The 18524-nt window shown below is 48.4% G+C and overlaps 1 protein-coding gene across 1 annotated transcript in view; it reads left to right on the top strand.

Annotated features, from left to right (window-relative positions):
- Positions 1-1424: 1424 nt before the first annotated feature.
- Positions 1425-18524, top strand: part of LOC138610335 (zinc finger SWIM domain-containing protein 6-like) — a 46893-nt gene continuing 29793 nt past the window's right edge. The window contains exon 1 of the mRNA XM_069683074.1: positions 1425-1886. Within this exon, the coding sequence (XP_069539175.1) occupies positions 1454-1886 (433 nt within the window). The 5' untranslated portion in view covers positions 1425-1453. The remainder of the gene's footprint in view (positions 1887-18524) is intronic.

The following is an 18524-nucleotide window of genomic DNA, read 5'->3' as shown; positions in this document are numbered from 1 at the left end:
TATGCTATAATTGTTAGCTTCTGCTTCATGTCTCATCAGGCGGGAAGAACCCTGGGGGTCTGCAATACAGCCGCACCCTAAACTCCTGATGACTATTTTACTCCCACAGAAGGAGGCCCCCTTTTCATGGCACAGCTATGGAACTAACATTATCAACAGACAGGGAGGAGTACCATAAAATGACTGCACCACAGTTTATAGTTAACAAGCTCCACTAGTGGTGTGTGTCATAATGGCTACAAGTAAAACCACTAGTACGGCCAGACCTTGAGGAATTTTCAACATCCTTTGATTTTTCTTTTTCGGTTGCACTTTGATAGACTTAACTACAAGAGTACAGAGTAGAGAACATGCCCCAGAGCTCTAAAGGAGGTTATTCCAGCAATTTGGTGTTGCACTTTCATAATTCTGGAAACTTGTGAAAGACTAAAAGAGGATGTTGGAGGCTGGTACAACAGACGCCCAGATATTGGGATCTCTAATATTGGTGCACACAGTGGTTCCAGTATCAAGCCCATATGCCTGGTAAGTATCCACATCCTCGTCTGTACACTCACAGTTACTAGTAGGCTGTGATTTTAATATTTTAATGTCTCAATAAAAGATAGGTTAACCTTGATGATGATATTATCAGAAGTATTTTCTCACTCTAACAAAGTTGCCTTCAGATGTGTTTAAAGGCTTAGTGGGTTACACCCCATTACAAAATACTAATCTTCATGTGTGGGGTGACCCTTTAAAATAATGATCAATAGTGTGTAGAGAGAGAACAGAGAGAGAAATAGAGAGAAAGAGACTGTGATACATTCTCAATATATGCTACAGCATGCTAAGCCACTGTTAAAAAGCTGACCAAAATGACTGATTAGTGACTACAGAGGACAAGCATGTCCAGCTCTGTATCTTTATGTTCCTCCTCCCACGCCCTTTCTGTCTTTGACAGCTGAGAGTCCTTTGGACTATAGAATCGAAAACAACCATCACGTTGTTATTGAAGAAGCTAGAGCCCGGGGTGGTAGCACAGGCTCCAAAGGAAAAAAGTCAGTGTTCTTGCCCCCTTTTACCCCTGTGGGAAACTACGAGACCGCCCCTGGATTAAGTCCCCGCCTTTAAACTCAAATAAGAAGGAAACTTCAAAGGCCGTCGGCCGCCAGGGCTCCGCCCTCGCGCTCCCGAACGGCTTCACAAAGGATTTGCCGACGTTCGGGAATTCCGCCTCCAGTTCCTTTTATAGCGCCACTCGTGCGCTGGCTGCGTTCCAGGATCCCGCCCATCCCGGTTACTTTGACAACACAAAGGACTTCACGGAACTCGCAGGCGCCGCCTACCTTTCCAAATAAGGGCAGTCTCTCCATGTACGGCAAACAATCGGTGCGAGATTGCCCTTTTCTCTTCCTTATCCCGTTTATATGATCGGAGAGGAACTGCGCTTCAGGTTGGAAGCGGTGCGATCATGGCCGAGCGAGTCCAGCAGCCCCCAGCCAAGCGGCTCTGCTGCAGGCCCGGCTACAACCCGGCATGCAGACAGGGGCAGCGGGCTGGAGGAGTCCTGTGTGGCGGCGCGGGGTCCGCTCCGGGAGGGTCGGGGAATGGAAAAACGCACAACCCCGAGTCGTTGCTCGACATCGCGGCACGCAGAGTCGCGGAGAAGTGGCCGTTCCAGAGGGTGGAGGAGCGGTTCGAGAGGATCCCGGAGCCCGTCCAGCGGAGGATCGTATACTGGTCATTCCCGAGAAGCGAGAAGGAGATCTGTATGTATTCCTCTTTCAACGCCGGAGGAGAGGAAAGTGGAACTAGCGGGGACAATAATGACGAGACCCAGCTGCCTTTCCTACGGGGTGTCACTCTGCTAGAGGGTGGCTGGGTGGACAACGTATTGCAAGTCGGTGAGTGGACTAAAACGCTACAATAACACAGGAAAACAGCCTTTAATACACAAAACATCCAACTCGCACGGTTTGCCTTTTGCTATGGAACCATGCCAGACTTTTAAAGGGCTTGTGCTAGCCTCCCATAGCCTTGTGTATTATAAACAATGCAGGGTATTTCCACTCCAGTCTACCCTATAGCTGTGTGAGAATAGCCTATTTTCAGATAAGCCCGTAATAGTAGCCCACTTCTCCTTGTTTTTGCCCAGTGAGCTGCGCGCATTGAATTGCCCACAGCCATCCCAATTGGAAGCTTAGCACTTTGTTCCTATTTTTATGTCTTTCCAGCTCTCAATGCCCCCACCAATGGGTACGCAGACAAAAGCCCCCTATATCTTTTCACCGCTGGCTAAATAGACGATATTTAGAAAGGGTGGGAGGGACGGCGATTTAAAGCCACAGTGCTTCTATTTTGTTTGCCAAACACCTTTGTGAGACAGACTGGAGCTTTTCTGTTGCCTTCCCAATATTCAGCTGAAGCCTAGTCTATATGCAAACTGGTAAAGGCAAAGATGATTCCTTTCTCTCTCTCTCTCCCTGCTGCATTATTTGTGGTAAAGCTCGGAGTAAACAGAGGTGCTTTAGGCTCAGCAACCCCCTTCCTGCTCGCCTGCCTGCCTCCCTGCCTGGCTGGCTGCCTTTGCCAGAGCCACAATATTTCACTGCAATCGTCAGTGCAATAGACTCAGCTGTCAATCCGACTCCCCACCCTTGGAAACGGTTCAGGATTCTAATCCCATTAACCCCCCCAGTTCATCTGAATCTTAATGCATTCTGCAAACAAGATTTTATGCATGATCTTCTTCCTCCTCCCTCCCTCCTTCCCTAACCCCCCTATCTCGCTCCCTCTCTCACTTCTTGGCTTACTATCCCTCCAAAGAATCCGTGTGGAGATGGCTTCAGCTCTTGTGGGCTCAGAGAATGTGCAGTGCACAATAGTAGCCATGGAGCAGGCAGACAGGCAGGCAGCTCTCCCTCCCTCTCTGGCCTGTTTACCAGATTCCCCAGCATTAGACTCATTTATGTGCTCACTCTTTTTGGGGCTTTGGGAAGCTAAACACTCAGCACGGGGTAAAGTAGTGCAGGCAATCAGTGTGCGTGCGTGTGCTTTGGAAATTAGTAAGGCAGAGTGACAAAGAGGGTAACGGGGTCATTTTCTTTGGCCACGCATGTGTTTTTGTGTGTGAAAGAAAGAGAGTGTATGTGTGGGGGTTTGATAAACACAGAGGGGGATTGTGCATGCATCTGTGCGTGCATGTGTGTGTCTTCGTCTGCACGGGCTGTCAGTCTCATACTGCATGCTCATAGAGAGTGGAGGATGACAGGCAAGTACACAGCAGGAGGAGCGCATGTTATGCTGATTGCAATTTTCGCCCCAGAATTTTTTTTTTAAGCTTGGGTAGATAAAGCCAAGGAAGAAAAAAATGATAAATAAAAGATGCAATCTACTCCAGGGGACAGGCAGCCACTGGAGGATGAGGGCTTAAAAGCAGGGCAGCATGGGAGGGGGCTGTCAGCCACATCACACACCACATGTATTGGCCCATCAAACACATACAGTGGGTCTGGCCTGGAAAAAAAAGTGCAGGGTGTGTTTGTGTGTGCACACAAGCGTGCATGGCTTTGTGTGGCTTCTCGTGTGTGTGCTGTCAGTGGGATGGGATTCAGTGTTGATGATGAAAGACAGTAGAGCAATAGAATAGATGCGGAGGTTATTGTGTATGGGGGGGAAAGCTAATATACTTGAATGGATCTGCTGTCGCCGTATTCCTCTCCTCCCCCTCTCATCTCCTCCTCCACCTCCCTTCCTCTCCCAAGTGAGCAGCTATAAAACTCTCCATATTTACTCCCCTAAGGCCAACTACCAGCCCCCAGTCTCCTGTGATTATTTATCTTTTTCTCAAAGACATTAATCACACGCTTTTTCCTTTTTCCCCCTCCATCTCCTTCCATACATCAGTGCTGTGGAGAGAACGGATAGGGGGGACGGCGTTTAAGAGGAAGAGCAATAGATCGGGGTGATATCAAGAAAAAGAGGGGAAGCCTAGAGGGAGAAAGTGGGTGGAAAATGCAAAAGAGGAAAGAGGCATTGAAATGGTGATTGCATGAGAAGGCGATGTATGAAAGTAAAGAATGAAGTGCAGAGAAGGGGAGAGAGTGAGATGGATGGGTTGTTCTTCCTCCCATGCGAGCTCATCTGTTCCGGTGCCAGCCTTCCAGATAAATATTCATATATGAATGCAAGTGTTATCTAGCAGGCCATTGCTCCTCTTGGTATAGCTGTGTTATAACCATCCTGTCGAATCAGTGATGAATTTGTCAGGCGCTGACCATGCAGGGGGAACACAAACCTAACCTGAACCCGCACAAAAAGGCCTCTGTGTAATAATTCATTAAAAACTGCAAATGAATAGAATGAAATATGCATGACGCCCCGGAGAACAGTCCCACAACAACTGCTGTCTGTCATAGCAATTAAATCGTCACGAGCTGATCAAAGAAACATCAGTAAATCTCACCAATATGCAAAGTTTCAGTGTACTTCCGCTTGTCAATCAGGCTGCACTGTGCCGTAACTGAGCATTACTTACCGGTATAGAAAACTTCCAGAGCTGCCTGTCCTGATCACAGCATCTGTTCTCCAGCCCCCCTTGTGTAATTTAGCCTCTGCAGCTCATCACGCTGAAAGGAAGGCTAGCATTATGGTGCCCCGTCCTCTAATTATAGAATTCTAATCCTATGGCTCTAACATGGCATGACAAAGCATGTTTGCACTTCATTACCCTCCTTCCTGTTTCAGTCCTTCAGTCTGGGTCAAGTTCACCCCCTTGCTCTCATTCATTTATGACATGCACTGTCCTGCTCCTCCTTCCTTTGACCCCTTATCCCACCCCCCCTCACTGTCTGCCTGCAGGGCTTTGTGCCAGGAGGTAAAGAAACACACACAAACCCCCACCACCTCCACACACACACACACACCCCACCTCACTCTCACTATCCTGTTACCGTAAGCCCCATGTCCCTATGGAGTGACATACTGATGCCTGGCATATGTCGCTCTGTGCAATGTCATTAGCGTAGGCTACATGCTACAGCCAATTTATCCAGCTCTCCTTGTTATAGGCTAATTTCTCACATGAAGCTACATGTCATTATATCAAGCTGCTGCCCCAAATCTGAGTGATGAGGTTGACGCCTTGTTTGGGCTGTTTAAAATTCAGCTTGAATAAATATAGTTATGCATCCTGTAGCTTATTTTCCATGGTGGTGGTGTTGGACAAGATAGCTTACAATATTTCGCCTTCCCCCTGCCGAAAATATCTCTGAATGTCCGTTGCAGTCATGCCTGTTTGAGTGTGAATGTCATCCTCCCCTGCTCCACCTATTCCAGAGACGAATTTGTGTGTGTGTGTGCGTGCATACGCGTGTGTCTGTCCCGTGCTTCTGCATGCTCATAACTCAGGTTAATTTGTTCACGCTCTGGAGAATCTTAATTAGGTTTCTGCGTCATCTACTCTCTCTCTCCCTCTTTTTATCATGATGTCAATGAAACGGTGAAACAACAACCAGGCTGGTGGTTCCCTGTTTGTTTTTTTTGTTTGTTTTTTGTACCACAGATGGTGAAAATCATAACAAAGACTATCTTAAACCGCATGCTCCTAAAAGGAACGCTTCAGGTGTGTGAGTAGAAGCTGCAGGACCATATGTCATTTCCTACTGGCTTTAAATCACATGTGTGCTTAGTATTCAGGCAGTACCGTGGCAATATAAGGCATGATTTACAACAATACAGCACAAAGACATGGACAACACCCATAAAACAAAGGGGCTGATAAAACAACAAAGACTATTTGCACACAATGCCAGGTTATTGTTTGTGTGATAAAGCAGTAAGCAGAAATCTGTACCACTTACTAAACACACAGCGTGTTTGTGCACGAACACACACACACACATTTTTGAAGAATTCACAAGGCTTTTCGAAGAGCTTCTCGAGGACCCGCGTCGACATCTCAAGCATTTTGTCCACGAAGGTGCAGAATTTAAGATGCCAAACGTAAATCTTGCATGAGCATGTTGTCTGCGAGACGCTTATCAGGCCGAGCTGGGGTTTTTGTGTGGATGAGGGCTTCTTCTTTTTTGTTTGTGTGTGGGCTGTTTCTTTTCATGTGGGTGGATCTGGTTTTATTTTTCCAGCTAGGTTAGAGAGTGCCTTTATCTTTTTACAATGCCCGTCGAGATTGAGCCCACATGCCTACCACCAAAGACGGAGAGAGACGGAGCGCTTCCGAAACATGCTGTCTTCCTGTGTAAAACCAATATGTTGTAGAGACGCTCGACTTGTGACTAAGGACTTAAAAGAGATGCTGACACAATATGACTCAGGAGGAAAGCCTTTAATTTTATTCAAAACAATAAGCAAAGGAGAGATTCTTTTTCAGCCATCTGGAAAAGTCTGTTTTTTAGGCAGAATTTGTCTCTGGACCAACTTTAAGGTGAAGGAGCAGTGATCCTGAATCTGGTGCTTCAGGTCTCCCTCAAACCATGTGACTATCCCTGGGCTTGTATCGTCATGGAAACATGGCTGAGCCTAGAGCTAGTGTAAACAAATGGCTGTCCAAGGGGGAGAGAGAGAGAGAGAGAAAAGAGAGAGAGGGAGAGGGGCAGCAACCGCATCCATGTGAAGAGACTGAGTCTTTGGGGAAAGTGCTCTCTCTCGCTCCGACTGTGTGAGACTGAGAGAAGCAGATTCCAGGCCTTTGTCCCACTCTGTTGTGTGAATGGAAAGAAGATAGGATACATTTCAGCTGTGGCGTAATGGAGACACGTTACCTTATTCTCTGTTAGCGTGAGAGTTTGTGTGGAGATACAAATGTGCCTCTGCAGATGCTTATATTGTCAAAAGATGTTTAGTATCACAATTGCGTGTTGTGTTGATATGTGGATTTACAAATCATCCAGGTATAAGGTTTCTATTTATTTCTAGTTGCACAGAAGGTCTGAAGTCGGTGTAAGCATACTCGTAAATCTGAAAAGTGTGTACGTGATAATTACTTTCATTCTCCTCTTAATGAGTTTCAGCAGCAGCTCAATTTCCGCCTTCGATTACTTACAGACAACCCTCGCCACTCTTCAGTCTGGGTGGCCCCCTCAAGGGTTGAACCCATAAAGCGAACCCTGACAGTACTGTGCAGTACCCATAAAGTGATAGATGACCATCGGTTCCTTTGCTAGCCCTGTCATGTTCCCAAAATGTCAGAAGTTTCCAGAAGGTCCCAACGGTTGTCACATCCCGAAATCCATCCTTGAACTAACCCCATTCCCAGACGCAGATGTGCCTCTAGAAAGATTATTCCCACCACAGACCATAACTTCCATGTTCCAGCTCCTACACCCAGTCATAACCGACTCCTGCTCTTTACATTACCGAGACTGTACCCAAGACGTACCATTAGGCCGTCTTTTCTGCCATCCTAAGCTCACTCTGTCTGCCTTTTTTCCAGTCCCTCCACCTGACTGGAGCCAGCTTCCCTCCCAGTCCCATTCCCGGTCCCAGACATAGCGGTGTCCTCCCTTCCCCTCTTAAATCACTCTTCCCAGTTCCAGTACTAGTCCAACGTGTGACTGCCACACTCCTAGACCTGCTACCTAAGTTATTCAAGACCACCCTTCAACATTGCCCTCATCTGGCTCATTATTAGAGACGCTCAATGTACAAAACCAGCGTGCGTTGCCTGTTAAAATAAACCAGCTAAAGTAATAAAGTTCCAGCCTGAGCTCCCTTACGTCTGCCCGTCCCCCGTTCCAGCTTGACTTGTCTCCTGTCCCAGACTGTGGCTGCTGGGTGTGCGTCAGCACAGCTCCTCGGCTGGCTGATTCTGTCTAGGAATCCAAGCGCTCCTTCCACACAGCTCGTGCCCCTCTCTTCCCTGTGAGCGGAGGGAGCAGGCGATGGAAAGGCTACTAAATCCAGAACGACAAGGCCCCTATTAAAAGCTGTTTTTTCTATTTCATTTAATGACTTTTATTACCAGCCGCCCTTCTCTCTTCGATTTGGCAATAATAACAACAGGGGAATGCAGCACTCAGCGTTCTCCTATCTGATGCTCCCCTCCACGTTTTTTCTCTTTAATGAATTCCTCTTTGCACCGATGGGCTGCTGAAATAAGCACAAAGCAGGCCAAGACTCTGCTTACTGCAGAGGAAGGTTCAATGTATGTATACTGTGTGTTTGTGTGTGCACCAGCTTGTGGATGTGCTAACTACGAGACTACGTGTTAAAGACTACACATGCTTTCACTGTTGCCACTGAACAGAGCCGCTCTGTGCAGTTTGGTCAACAGCTGGTTCTCCCCAGAAGCCAAACAGCTTTGGATCGGCCCAAAGGCTACAAATGGTTTTTGTGTGTGTGTGAACATAATCACTATATTCTTTGTTAGAGTAGAGAGATACCTTTGGCTTTAAGTGCTTGGTCTACAATAAATAAAAATACCTCACGCATGTCTCTGTGCCATGACAAGCTAATTTGGACCCTTGGTGTAAGTCCAGTGATTGTTTGGTTGAGAGTGGAGTGTAGATCTACATGTTCAAGCTGCCTTCAGGACAACTATATTTCCACCACTATGCTTGCACAGGATATAAATTAAAGTAAATCCTTTCTGCCCGCTTTTATATGCGTGTGAATGCGAGCATGTGCGTGTACGACTTCGTGTGGCAAAGACTCGGTGAGCGTGTTTATGGCTATGTGTGTCAGGCTGAATAAAGGTGAGGCATGTTAATGATAAGAAGCTGGATGACATTCCCGTCTGTCATCGTTCCCACCCTATCCCATTTCCACTCTTGCCAAACACGCACACACACACACACTTGTTTGCACACATGCTTTAAGACACACACTTGCTTGACGGTGCCAGTGACTAGGCGCCTTAGAATAAACAACAGCAAAGGATGAGGGTTTACCTGAAGCTGACCCCGATCGCACACACACACACACACACACACCGGCAGAGGTGTTCACTCATCGACTGGTGCCTCCCCCTGCATCGAGCTGGCCCAGTGTTGACCTCTTCACTTGACCCCCAGGGATTTACTTGTGTCAAAGGTCAATCTGGTTGGATTGTCCCTCCAGTGGCCGATTGCTCTGCTTGAAAGACGGGTCTTTGCTTACATTATTGTTTTCCAATAAACAGCAACCAAGCAAAGGAAAAGATTGCTTGCTTGATTTAATGTGCGGATGTGTCTTTTGCATGTTCCAGTGAGCATTTCCTCACTGACAGGGGACAAAGTGTTTTTTCACCCGTCATTTAGTGTACCAATCAGGAATCTCTAGCAAGATTGAGAGGGGAAATTTACCCCCTTCTCTCATCTTGCCCGACAGGCTCGAGTGCTGTGTGAGCTATGCGGAGGAGGAGGTCCGGAGAGTGTGAGGTGCCTCTGGCTCTGCCTGGTTCAGCGATGTCGTGGCTGTGTGGCATGTGAGACATGCATTCACTGCTCTGTGGCAGAGCTGAATAGAGCTAGAGAGGCTCTCCAAGCATGAGAGACAGACAAAGAGAGAGAATGAGAGAATAGGATGAAGGCTTTAAACTGACTCTGGAATTTAGTTTGCTCTTCTAAATAGTTTCTCTTGAAAAAGTTTTTTCTTTCTCGCTCATTTCTGTCCCTGCTTGGGTTTCTCTTCCTTCATTCCTGCCCTCATCTTCCTGTCTTCCTTCTTCTCTTAACCTGGGTCTATCCGCCATGTCTTTTGTGCATTCCTCCCATGTGTTTCTAAGCTCATATGATCTCTTTTTCTCCCCTTCTCAATATTACAGTTTCATTTCCCAAGCCAGGCAATAGAAACTCATATCTTATTTACACTGCCCCTATCTAGATACAGCATGTTTCCATAGTGTTTCCTGTGTCTAAACTCCCAAAGGAAGGCTAGCCGGTTAGCTAGCTCCTGCTCCCTTTGCCCAGTGCGAGCAGTCTGCATCCAGACCTCAGGGGCTATCACTGTTTCTACATTTAGAAGCTCTCTGTTTACCGCTGTCTGGAAGAAGGAGAGGAACAGGACTTGGCCTATTTGCTGTGGTGTCTTTCTCTGAAGTTTTAAAAATGAGCCTCACCCTCATTTTTTCCAGGCATTGAGGACCATCCTGGAACTTCTGCGAGGGTTTGGCGAGTCCGGCCCTCCAGAAAGTCATCTGGTATCATTACTTTTTATGTTGTATTCATTTAGCCATTGCACTGAATGAGCATTTCAATGCATGACGAGAGTTAGACTGCTTATTGAGCAGGTCCCAGGGTCAAATATCTTACTGAGATGGAGCTGAACTTCAATACCATTTTGGTTTTTACAGTATCAAATCTTTCAAGTTTGAAAGCTAGCATCGAATGCCTGGTCCAGATCACAATCTGTGGAACCATTGGATATTGTCTGATGACGACAAAGCCTGTGGGGACAACACAGATATTGCAAGGGCTTCCAGTGTAGCCAGCTAGGGTTTTTTGACCAGTGGAAAAGGGCTTTGGACTCAAGAATGTAGCTGGAGTTGAGAGACGACATCTACGACCGGATTGTTCTCTGCACTTACCTCGCAGATGTCTGCATTGAGATGACTAAAAGCTTAATGATTGTTCGATGGTAGACGATGGGTTCTAGGGTTGGATTTTTGCCAATGTGATGCAGCTTTTTTGCCCTACGCCGGAACTGTTTCCCGCTTGGAACCAAAGCACATTCAAAAGTGATTTCTAATGCCACTTAGACATCTGACAAAGACAAAGTCAAGTCCCTGTAGGTCTGCTTGCGGGAACAACCCTTAACTTGCCATTTGAGAGCTTTCGCTACGTCATGATTTTTGAAGTTTTGAAAAAAGCAATATTAGTAAAAGTATGACTTTCATATTTACATCACTGCTTGGGAATCAGCATCAGTAACCATTGAGGGTTGAGTCTAAGTACTTTGGGGTACATCCTTTGTTTTCACCACTTGCCAAAAAAAGCTGTGAGGTTTTTGGAACAATTATGGCTACTGGTAAATTAGAACCATAAATCAAGTTTTGTCTTTGCCATGCTTTGCTCATTACAGGACTTGAGTGTAAGTGAAGTACAGATGCACCATTGTTGTAACCTGGCATCTTCAAGGATGACTGCCTGCCACCGTGTGTTCTTGCCACCCTGTCTGCCTGCATTCTTGCCCAAAAACTACTATCTGGCTGCCTGTCTGTCTGGCTAGCCATTAGCTGGCTAGCTGTCCCTCTTGGGTGGCTACATCACCTCACCTCCTACCCCCCTCACAGCCAGTGACAGCCCGGCCCAGGGAGACATGGGTAATGGTCCTCTCTGATGTACAGCCTGACTCAATTGGACTGGATGGCAGACACACGCCTAAAATAACAAAAGGAGGGGAGAGAAAGGGGTGGGGGTGGAGAGGGAGGAGGAGGGGGGAGGGAAGGAGCGAAGCGATCGATAAAGCAGGGACACATCGCCTAATAAAGATTTATTCCTTTTTTTTCCCCTCGCCATCCGCCTTGGCAGGGCAGAGAGGGGGGAGGAGAGAATGTGATTAGTGGACTTCTTCTCCCAGGGTGCCTCTGCTAGCATGTGCGTACGCGTGCACAGCAGCATGTATGCCCCCATGCATTGTGTGTATTTCTGCATCTCCTGTGTGTTTATCGCATGTGTCCCTCCCGAGAGCGAAGAGGGTTAAAAACAACCTCTGTCGTTTGTTCTGCCGGCAGTGGCACAAGCAGCTGCAGCTGTGTCCCTGCCTCTCTCTCTTCCTGTCAGCTAATATTTAGTTAATCTTTGGTCTGGGACCTACGGGACTGGCCGGAGCTCCTGGTGCCCCATCCATCTCGCACTGATCTATATTCCATGCTGGATCCCGGTGCCATTAACCACCACCGAGGGGAGGAGAGGAGGGGAGAGAGAGGCGTAGAGGTAGAACGAAAAGGAAAGGGCAGATGGGTGGAGGGAGAGCTGGAGACAGACAAGAGAGTGATGGAGAGAGAGGGACAGAGGGAGGGGGGGGGGTTGTCTAACGTCACAGCACTAAATGAGAGGGCTGGGTGTTCCAGCCGGGCTTAAAAATGTCTCCCTTTAATTTTGAGGCAAGGTGAATAAAAAATGGGATGCACCTGTCTGCCTGTTTGGTTTACTTTCCCTACCCTTATCGGGTGCCGCCTCCAAGCCTTTTATATAGAAAAGAAGGTGGAATTACTTTAATCCGGCTAAAAAGACAATAAACAACACAGAGGTTTGCAAAAAAGAGGTGTGAAAGGTTAAGGAGGAAAAAGGTGGTGTTGTCGGTGGAGGACAGAGTCAGAGGTGTGGGAGTGGGTGATCCGTATGCAGAGAGCAGGCCACTTCATTGATATGCGTTGTGTAGTTATGAGGGGGTCCACCTGTGAAGGCTCAGAGTGCTGAGTCACTCGCTAACGCGCAGACTAAATGCTTTTATCCCAGACGCCTGGTCCATCTGAATGGAATATAATAGGCCATAAAGTGCTTTGCTAGCAGTGGCTGCTTGCCCCATGGCAAACCTTGCCCCACGCTCCCCTACTCCAAATATCATTTCAACACTTTAATGGAAACAAAGTGTGCATGCGCTCTGCTTTGATTACAGCCTCTTTTTTTACCTTCTTTTGAATGTTCAGTCTTCTTTCCATCCCTTTTTCTCTTGCAGTGCTTCACACAGCGCTCTCTCTTCTCTCTTCAGCCCTTCTGTCTACTCTCCCTGCATTTCTCTTCCTTCAGTCATATGTGATCCCTTTTGCTGCTGCTGTTTGTGTGTGTGTGTGTGTGTGTGTGTGTGTGTGTAAGTGTGGGGCACCTGTTTGGGATCTCGGTGTGCGTTTGGGGTCATGCCTGCAGGTCGTGCGTAATGAATAGCAGGGCTGTTGCCAGAGCACAACTGGTTGAGAAGGAAGGTAGCCAGAGAATAGCGCACCAGTGACGGAAGGGGAGGAGGAGGAGGATGGAGGGATGGATGGACGGAGAGGGAGGGAGGAAAGTGAGGAACGAGGGAGCAGGAGGACCAGTGAGTAGGGAGGAAGGGAAGAGTGGTTGCGAAGCCAGTGAGCCTTAACCACCTTCTGTCAGTCTGTCTGCTCTCGGCGCTGTTTTCTCTCTCATAGGAATCTAATGGCTTTTCCACTGTCCTCTTTCCAAACCTCCACCACCACTCTGTCTCCCCCTTCTCTCTTCGTCCTCTCCATCCACGTGCATTATTTTTTTCTTTCTTACTCCTCTCCATCTCCTCTCACTTTCCGTCTCTCTGTTCAAACTCTCCCCCTGAAGTCTCTGCGCAGTCTTCCCCTGCTGCCTCCCCTCCCTTTCTCTCCCTTCCAGCTGCTGGCCAGGGGAACAGCTGACTAAATCTAAAGCTGGGGCCCCTGGCTCTGGCCCTGGCCCTCATCCCTCCCTCCCCCTCTCCCTCCCTCCCTCATCTGGCCTCTGGCCCTGGCTCCTCTCTCCGCAGCCCCAGCTCGGCCCTGGCCCTGCCTCTGAGCTTGGGCTCCAGCTCTGCCTGACTCCCTCCAACCCTCCCCCTCTATCCCACTTCGGAGCTGAAAAGCCTCAGAACCCCTCTCTCTCTTCTCTCTCTCAGTTATGCCTTTAAACCTGCCCTCTCTCTCTCCCTCTCCCTTTCTGTTTTTTCACTCTGTATTTCTTGCTAATTCACTCACTCCCCCTCCTCCTCTTCCTCCTCCCCGCTCTGACGGGCTGTAGCTGGGCCCCTGGTACTGTCCCAACTTAGCTGGACTGAGGCCTCATCCAGGTTGGCTGCAGTTCAGTTCTCTGGCTCCCATACCCAGCCTCTCTAGCCAGGCATCTTTCCCTCTCTGGCTACTAAAGCTAGCGACTGTAACTCATTGTGGCTAGCTTTACTCCAAGCCACGTTTAGCTTGTACATTTGGTTGTTTCTGGCCCAACACTTCCCGGGAAGCTCTTTGTATCCTCGTATATCTCTTTGTCTCTTCCACTCTGTCTTTCTCTTTAACTGGTGTCGACAGGCTCAACATACGCTCTGCACACAAACCCGTGCGAGAGTGTGAAGCGTACGACACATGATTGGCAGCAGGGGGGGAGGACGGGGGTAAAAGAAGCGAAAGGGGAAGTGGGCCTTGTCACTTCTCCAGGCGAGCCGGGGGCTCAAGTTTGATCGCTGCCCAGGGAAAGGGAGCCTTTGTCCCCCTCCGCCCCTCCCCGACCTCTGTGGCTGTCAGCGCGAGGCTGCGGGCTCGTGTGAGGAGATGCAGGCCCAGGTTCTGCCATCAGACGTTGCCCACAGAAGACACCTGTCAATGCTCTTCCTCCTCTCTGACACGCAGCTGTACTGAGCTGAGCGACAGAGGGCTGACAGGATAAAGTTCAGAGAGCACCCCACAGCTACACACACACTTCTCCTTTTGTGTGGAAGTGGGACAAGGAAGCCTAGATCGGAAGGAGCAGAGTCAGTGTGCAGCAACATCAGAATCTTCTGGAACACCTCGCAACTCCTCACAGATTATTATTCAGCCCACTCCCTGTCTGTCTAATGCCCAATGCAGCCTTTGTCGTGCATGCCGTCTTTGTTGTGTTGTTTTGGTGCTTGTGTGTATGTGTGTGGCGAGAAGAAATTGGGGAGAAAAAGCTGCAAAAGTTTCCTTTGGAGTCACGTTTTCTCTCGTTGACTGACAGATGCGGGACGATGAAAGCGAAACACATCGTGCCACAGACTTCAAAGGTTCCTGTGTTCAGCCGTTTATTGGCAACAACGCAAAACAAGCCCCCCTCCCGATGTGGATTCTTCAAAATATGGAGGGAAACAGCTCGACGCAAACAGACGCAGATGACAAAGAAGCTACCAACCAAACAGCTAGAGGGGGTGGTAGAGGGAGGAGGAGGAGGGGTGCTAAATAATCAGACCTAAGCACTGTAACTGAATCGGACTGCTTTTCACAAGCGTTTTCAATCAAAAGGAGCTTTTTTGATTCCGATACAGGGGATGTTTGAGGAGAGAAAAAGTGACGACTTGAAGTTGTAAAAACTCTTCCTGCTTTGGGGCGAGCTTCCTCACTCTGAGGCCTTTTTGTGTGTGTTTTCGGTGTGTGTGTTTTGTATGGTCCACCGCAACAGTAATTAACTAAGTGTTAAAGCTAAGATGAAGTAAGCCGCTTGGTTCTGCTCTCCTAACCTTATAGACTCTCTCTCTCTTTCTCTCTCTCCCTCTCTTCCCCTTTTATTCTTCCTCTTGTCCAGGATGGCACCCATTGACTGCCACTGACCTAATTTGGGCAAATTTCACTGACCTACTTCATGGGTGAATGCTGACTTGCCCACGGGAGGGGATTCTCCCTCACACATACACATGCGCACATATTCTCTTTTCTATCCTCATGATTAATATGCACCCCCTCAACCCCTGTTACCCCCTCATATTTGCCCCCTAAAACCCCACACAATCTCCCCATTTAAACCCCCCCTGTCGCTGCCTCCGTCGGCACTCTGGCATCCCAAAATGAACGTAATGAGGAAGTACAGGCGTGTGGTAAATATAAACAAAGCAGTCGGCCTTTGTTTCATGTGGTCTCAGAGGTGACATACTCCTTCACGTCTCCGGTCTCTGAAGAGACATAATCAGCGTAATTGCGTAGATATGATTATTTTTCTGTCGTCTATGAAAATGCTAATTTGAGCAAATTTGATCAAACAATGTGGAGATGCTTGGAGTGTGCAGACAATCGCAGTAATTCCCTCACAAACTTAGATGGATCGTGACTAATATTAATAGAGAAATGGTGCTCCCAGAGGAGGATTGGCATCTTTAACCCACTTGTATTAAAATAAATTGCTGCATTCCTGATTTATTCCCGGTTGACCGGACACATGCGATCCTCTGGAGGGTTTTGGGAAAAAGGTGTTGTCATCCTCAGATTATCTTTGCCCTTTTTAACGTGAGGATGATTAGTAATAGCTTCTCCGCCTGCAGCCTCCCACGAGAACATGGTAGCTGGAAGCAAGTCTAACCTGATTCAGTGTTTTGGTCACGCTCATGTATTATTCTGTGCAGGCTTTTGTGCAGTCATGCCTGCGTGTGTTTGAGGAAGAATGAGAGAGGTATTTGTATTTTTGTTTCTATGTGTGTGGACCTGCCCGCCTGCCTGCCTGTGCGCTCGTCTGTGTTTGCATATATGTTTGCCCCCACAAATACAACCCATGAATGCAAACACACACACACGCTCATACATGCTCGCACCGGGCAGACATGTATTGTCATGGCAACCCATACAGATGTCAACAAAGGAAGCTCCAGGGTGCACATTGTCTCCCTCTTGTCCAGCAGGGTGCAATTTATCTCAATGTAGCCATGAAAGGCAGCTATTTACATGAAACGAGAGCTGTTTCTGGGAAATAGGGGTCTCTCTGAAGGTTTTGATGTCAGCTGCCTGCTTTTAGCTTGAGAGTGGAAACTTAAACCATCTAGAGAGGGAGAGAGAGGGTGAGGAGCGAGCTGTAAACCTACTAAGAGAGTTCAGTTCCCTCATGTGACTGCAGCTCTTCAGCCTCAAAGTCTCTCACCGTTTCCCCTTCAGCACACTCGGAGAGGGCCAAGCAGGCGTAGCGTGTGATTGCAGATGCTTACAGTTTGCACAGAGTAAATCTAACCCCCTTGCTTTATAGCTTATCCTTAAGAGAGTGGTCCTAACATCAACGTCAATATTTACAGGAATAGCCCGCAGGCAGGAGAATCGACCACCACGATTCAGCAGAGACTTATTCAACCTTTCTCTTGCACCCCCCCTCCCTCCCTTCTCTCCTCTTTCCCTCACTTGTCTTCATCCCGGTTATTCCCGTTCTCTCTGCAGCAGCGCGTCGATCACAGCGCCAGGTGGCTGAGATATTTGTCTTTGGGTTGCCTTTGTTTTCTATTTGTGTGTGTGTTTGCAAGGTGCGCCCTGTGTACGCGTGCGCAGCATCTTCCGGCTTTGACACAGGCTCAGCGGCTGTTTGAAAGATGCTGGATGACGCGTGTCAAGTGATATTAAATGTGAGAGAACCTCCTCCTCCACCCTCATTCACTCCCCCCCCCCCCCCCCCCCCCCCTCCGCTCTGCTGTGCCCACCCCCCTCCGCCGTGGACTGTGTCTGCTGTGGTTAGTGTGAGCTATGACACTTTTCATTGGGGTTTTTAGGGGGGAAGGCGCCACGTCTGATGTACGAGGCCTCACATTTCTGTTGGTAGAGCGGACACTTTGGCCTACATAAGCTCATGGAAGGTCAATGGATGTACAGCTGAATAGACACAGTGCACACACACTATAATTACCACATTACACGTGCTTTCTTCTTTGTTATTTCATAATCGGAATAGGTGTGTGCAAGGATTGAGCTACATGTTTGTCTGCAGGGATGATAATTGCTTGGTAATTGTTAATTAATGGGTGTGTGTTTAAGTGGTTGGAGTGCTTTGTGTTGTCTTTGTCTTCAAAGAGATAAATCAAGGCCACCCTCACACACGCTACCTTCCTATTTAGAGTGTTACAGTTTTATGTTCATTGTATTTTAGGAGGAAGACAAATAAAGGGAGATTAGCTTGGCCTTTACAATAAAAAAGAAAAGTGGCATGCAAAAGGTTAACCTATTACCTGGTGTGTGTATCATTCCTCTCCGGTGCGAGCGTGTGTGTTTCTACACGTGTGTGTGTATCTGTGTCAGGTAATAATGTAGACGTATGAGTATTGGGCCGGTGTGCTCAGTGCTATAATGTGGCATCCTGAGCCACGGGGGATGTTGGGGGATGTTGGGCAGGGGCGGGGTTTACTCCAGGATGTAGCGAACAGAGAACAGCGGCTGTGACCTCAGTGACTCCAGGAAGGAAGGGGTTAAGCACGAGCCGGCAGGGCTGCATGGGCTGCGTTACGCAAACTGGCGGCTGGCTGGAGCTGAAAGGGGAAGTGCTGAGCTCAGAGGAACACTGGCTCAGAGCCATCGCTCCCTCCCTCCCTCCCTCCCTCCTCCCTTTTCTGAAACTTCCCCCCCTTCGCCTCCCCCTCCCCTGGCCCTCTTCCCCACCTCCCCGCTACAGCTGAGCACTCCCCATGCTTCCCACCGCCAGGCGTGGTGATGTGTGTTTGTGTGTGCCTGTGCTGGAATGCAGCTTCCCCCTCGGCTGGGGCCTGTGTGAGTGTGTGTGTGGGTGTGCACGTGTGTGTCTGTCTGGAATGATGCCTCCCCTTGTCTAGTGTGTGACGTCAGTACACACAACGGGTCAGCTTAGGGCTAGGCAACATTTCTGTGTGTGTGTGTGGGTGTGTGTGTGTGTGTGTGCGTGCGCGTGTGCGTGTAATGGGAGGGGGGAACAGGGGAGGAGTCAGTTATTGGAGAGAGAAAAAGGAAAGAGGAGGGGCTGTTTGTGAGCAGAAGGAGGTTGACTGCAGGGAGTCACTGAAGCCAGTATGCGTGCATGCATGAAGGCATCATGAGTGTGTGTCAAAGGGTGGGGTTGTGTGTGTGAGTGTGTGTGTGTTAAAGTGTGTCGGGTGACTTTCCAAACGAAATGGGAAGGGTAAAGAGTGTAAGGTTATTTCCTGGCGTGGGCATGTGAACCTAAAAACGCACACACACTGGC

Source organism: Semicossyphus pulcher, unplaced genomic scaffold (assembly GCF_022749685.1).
Source record: "Semicossyphus pulcher isolate SPU_LCO1_2020_fin unplaced genomic scaffold, fSemPul1.0.p SCAF_6, whole genome shotgun sequence".
Taxonomy (NCBI): Eukaryota; Metazoa; Chordata; class Actinopteri; order Labriformes; family Labridae; genus Semicossyphus; species Semicossyphus pulcher.
Note: the sequence above shows the minus strand (reverse complement) of the source record. Positions and strands in the feature narration are given on the sequence as shown.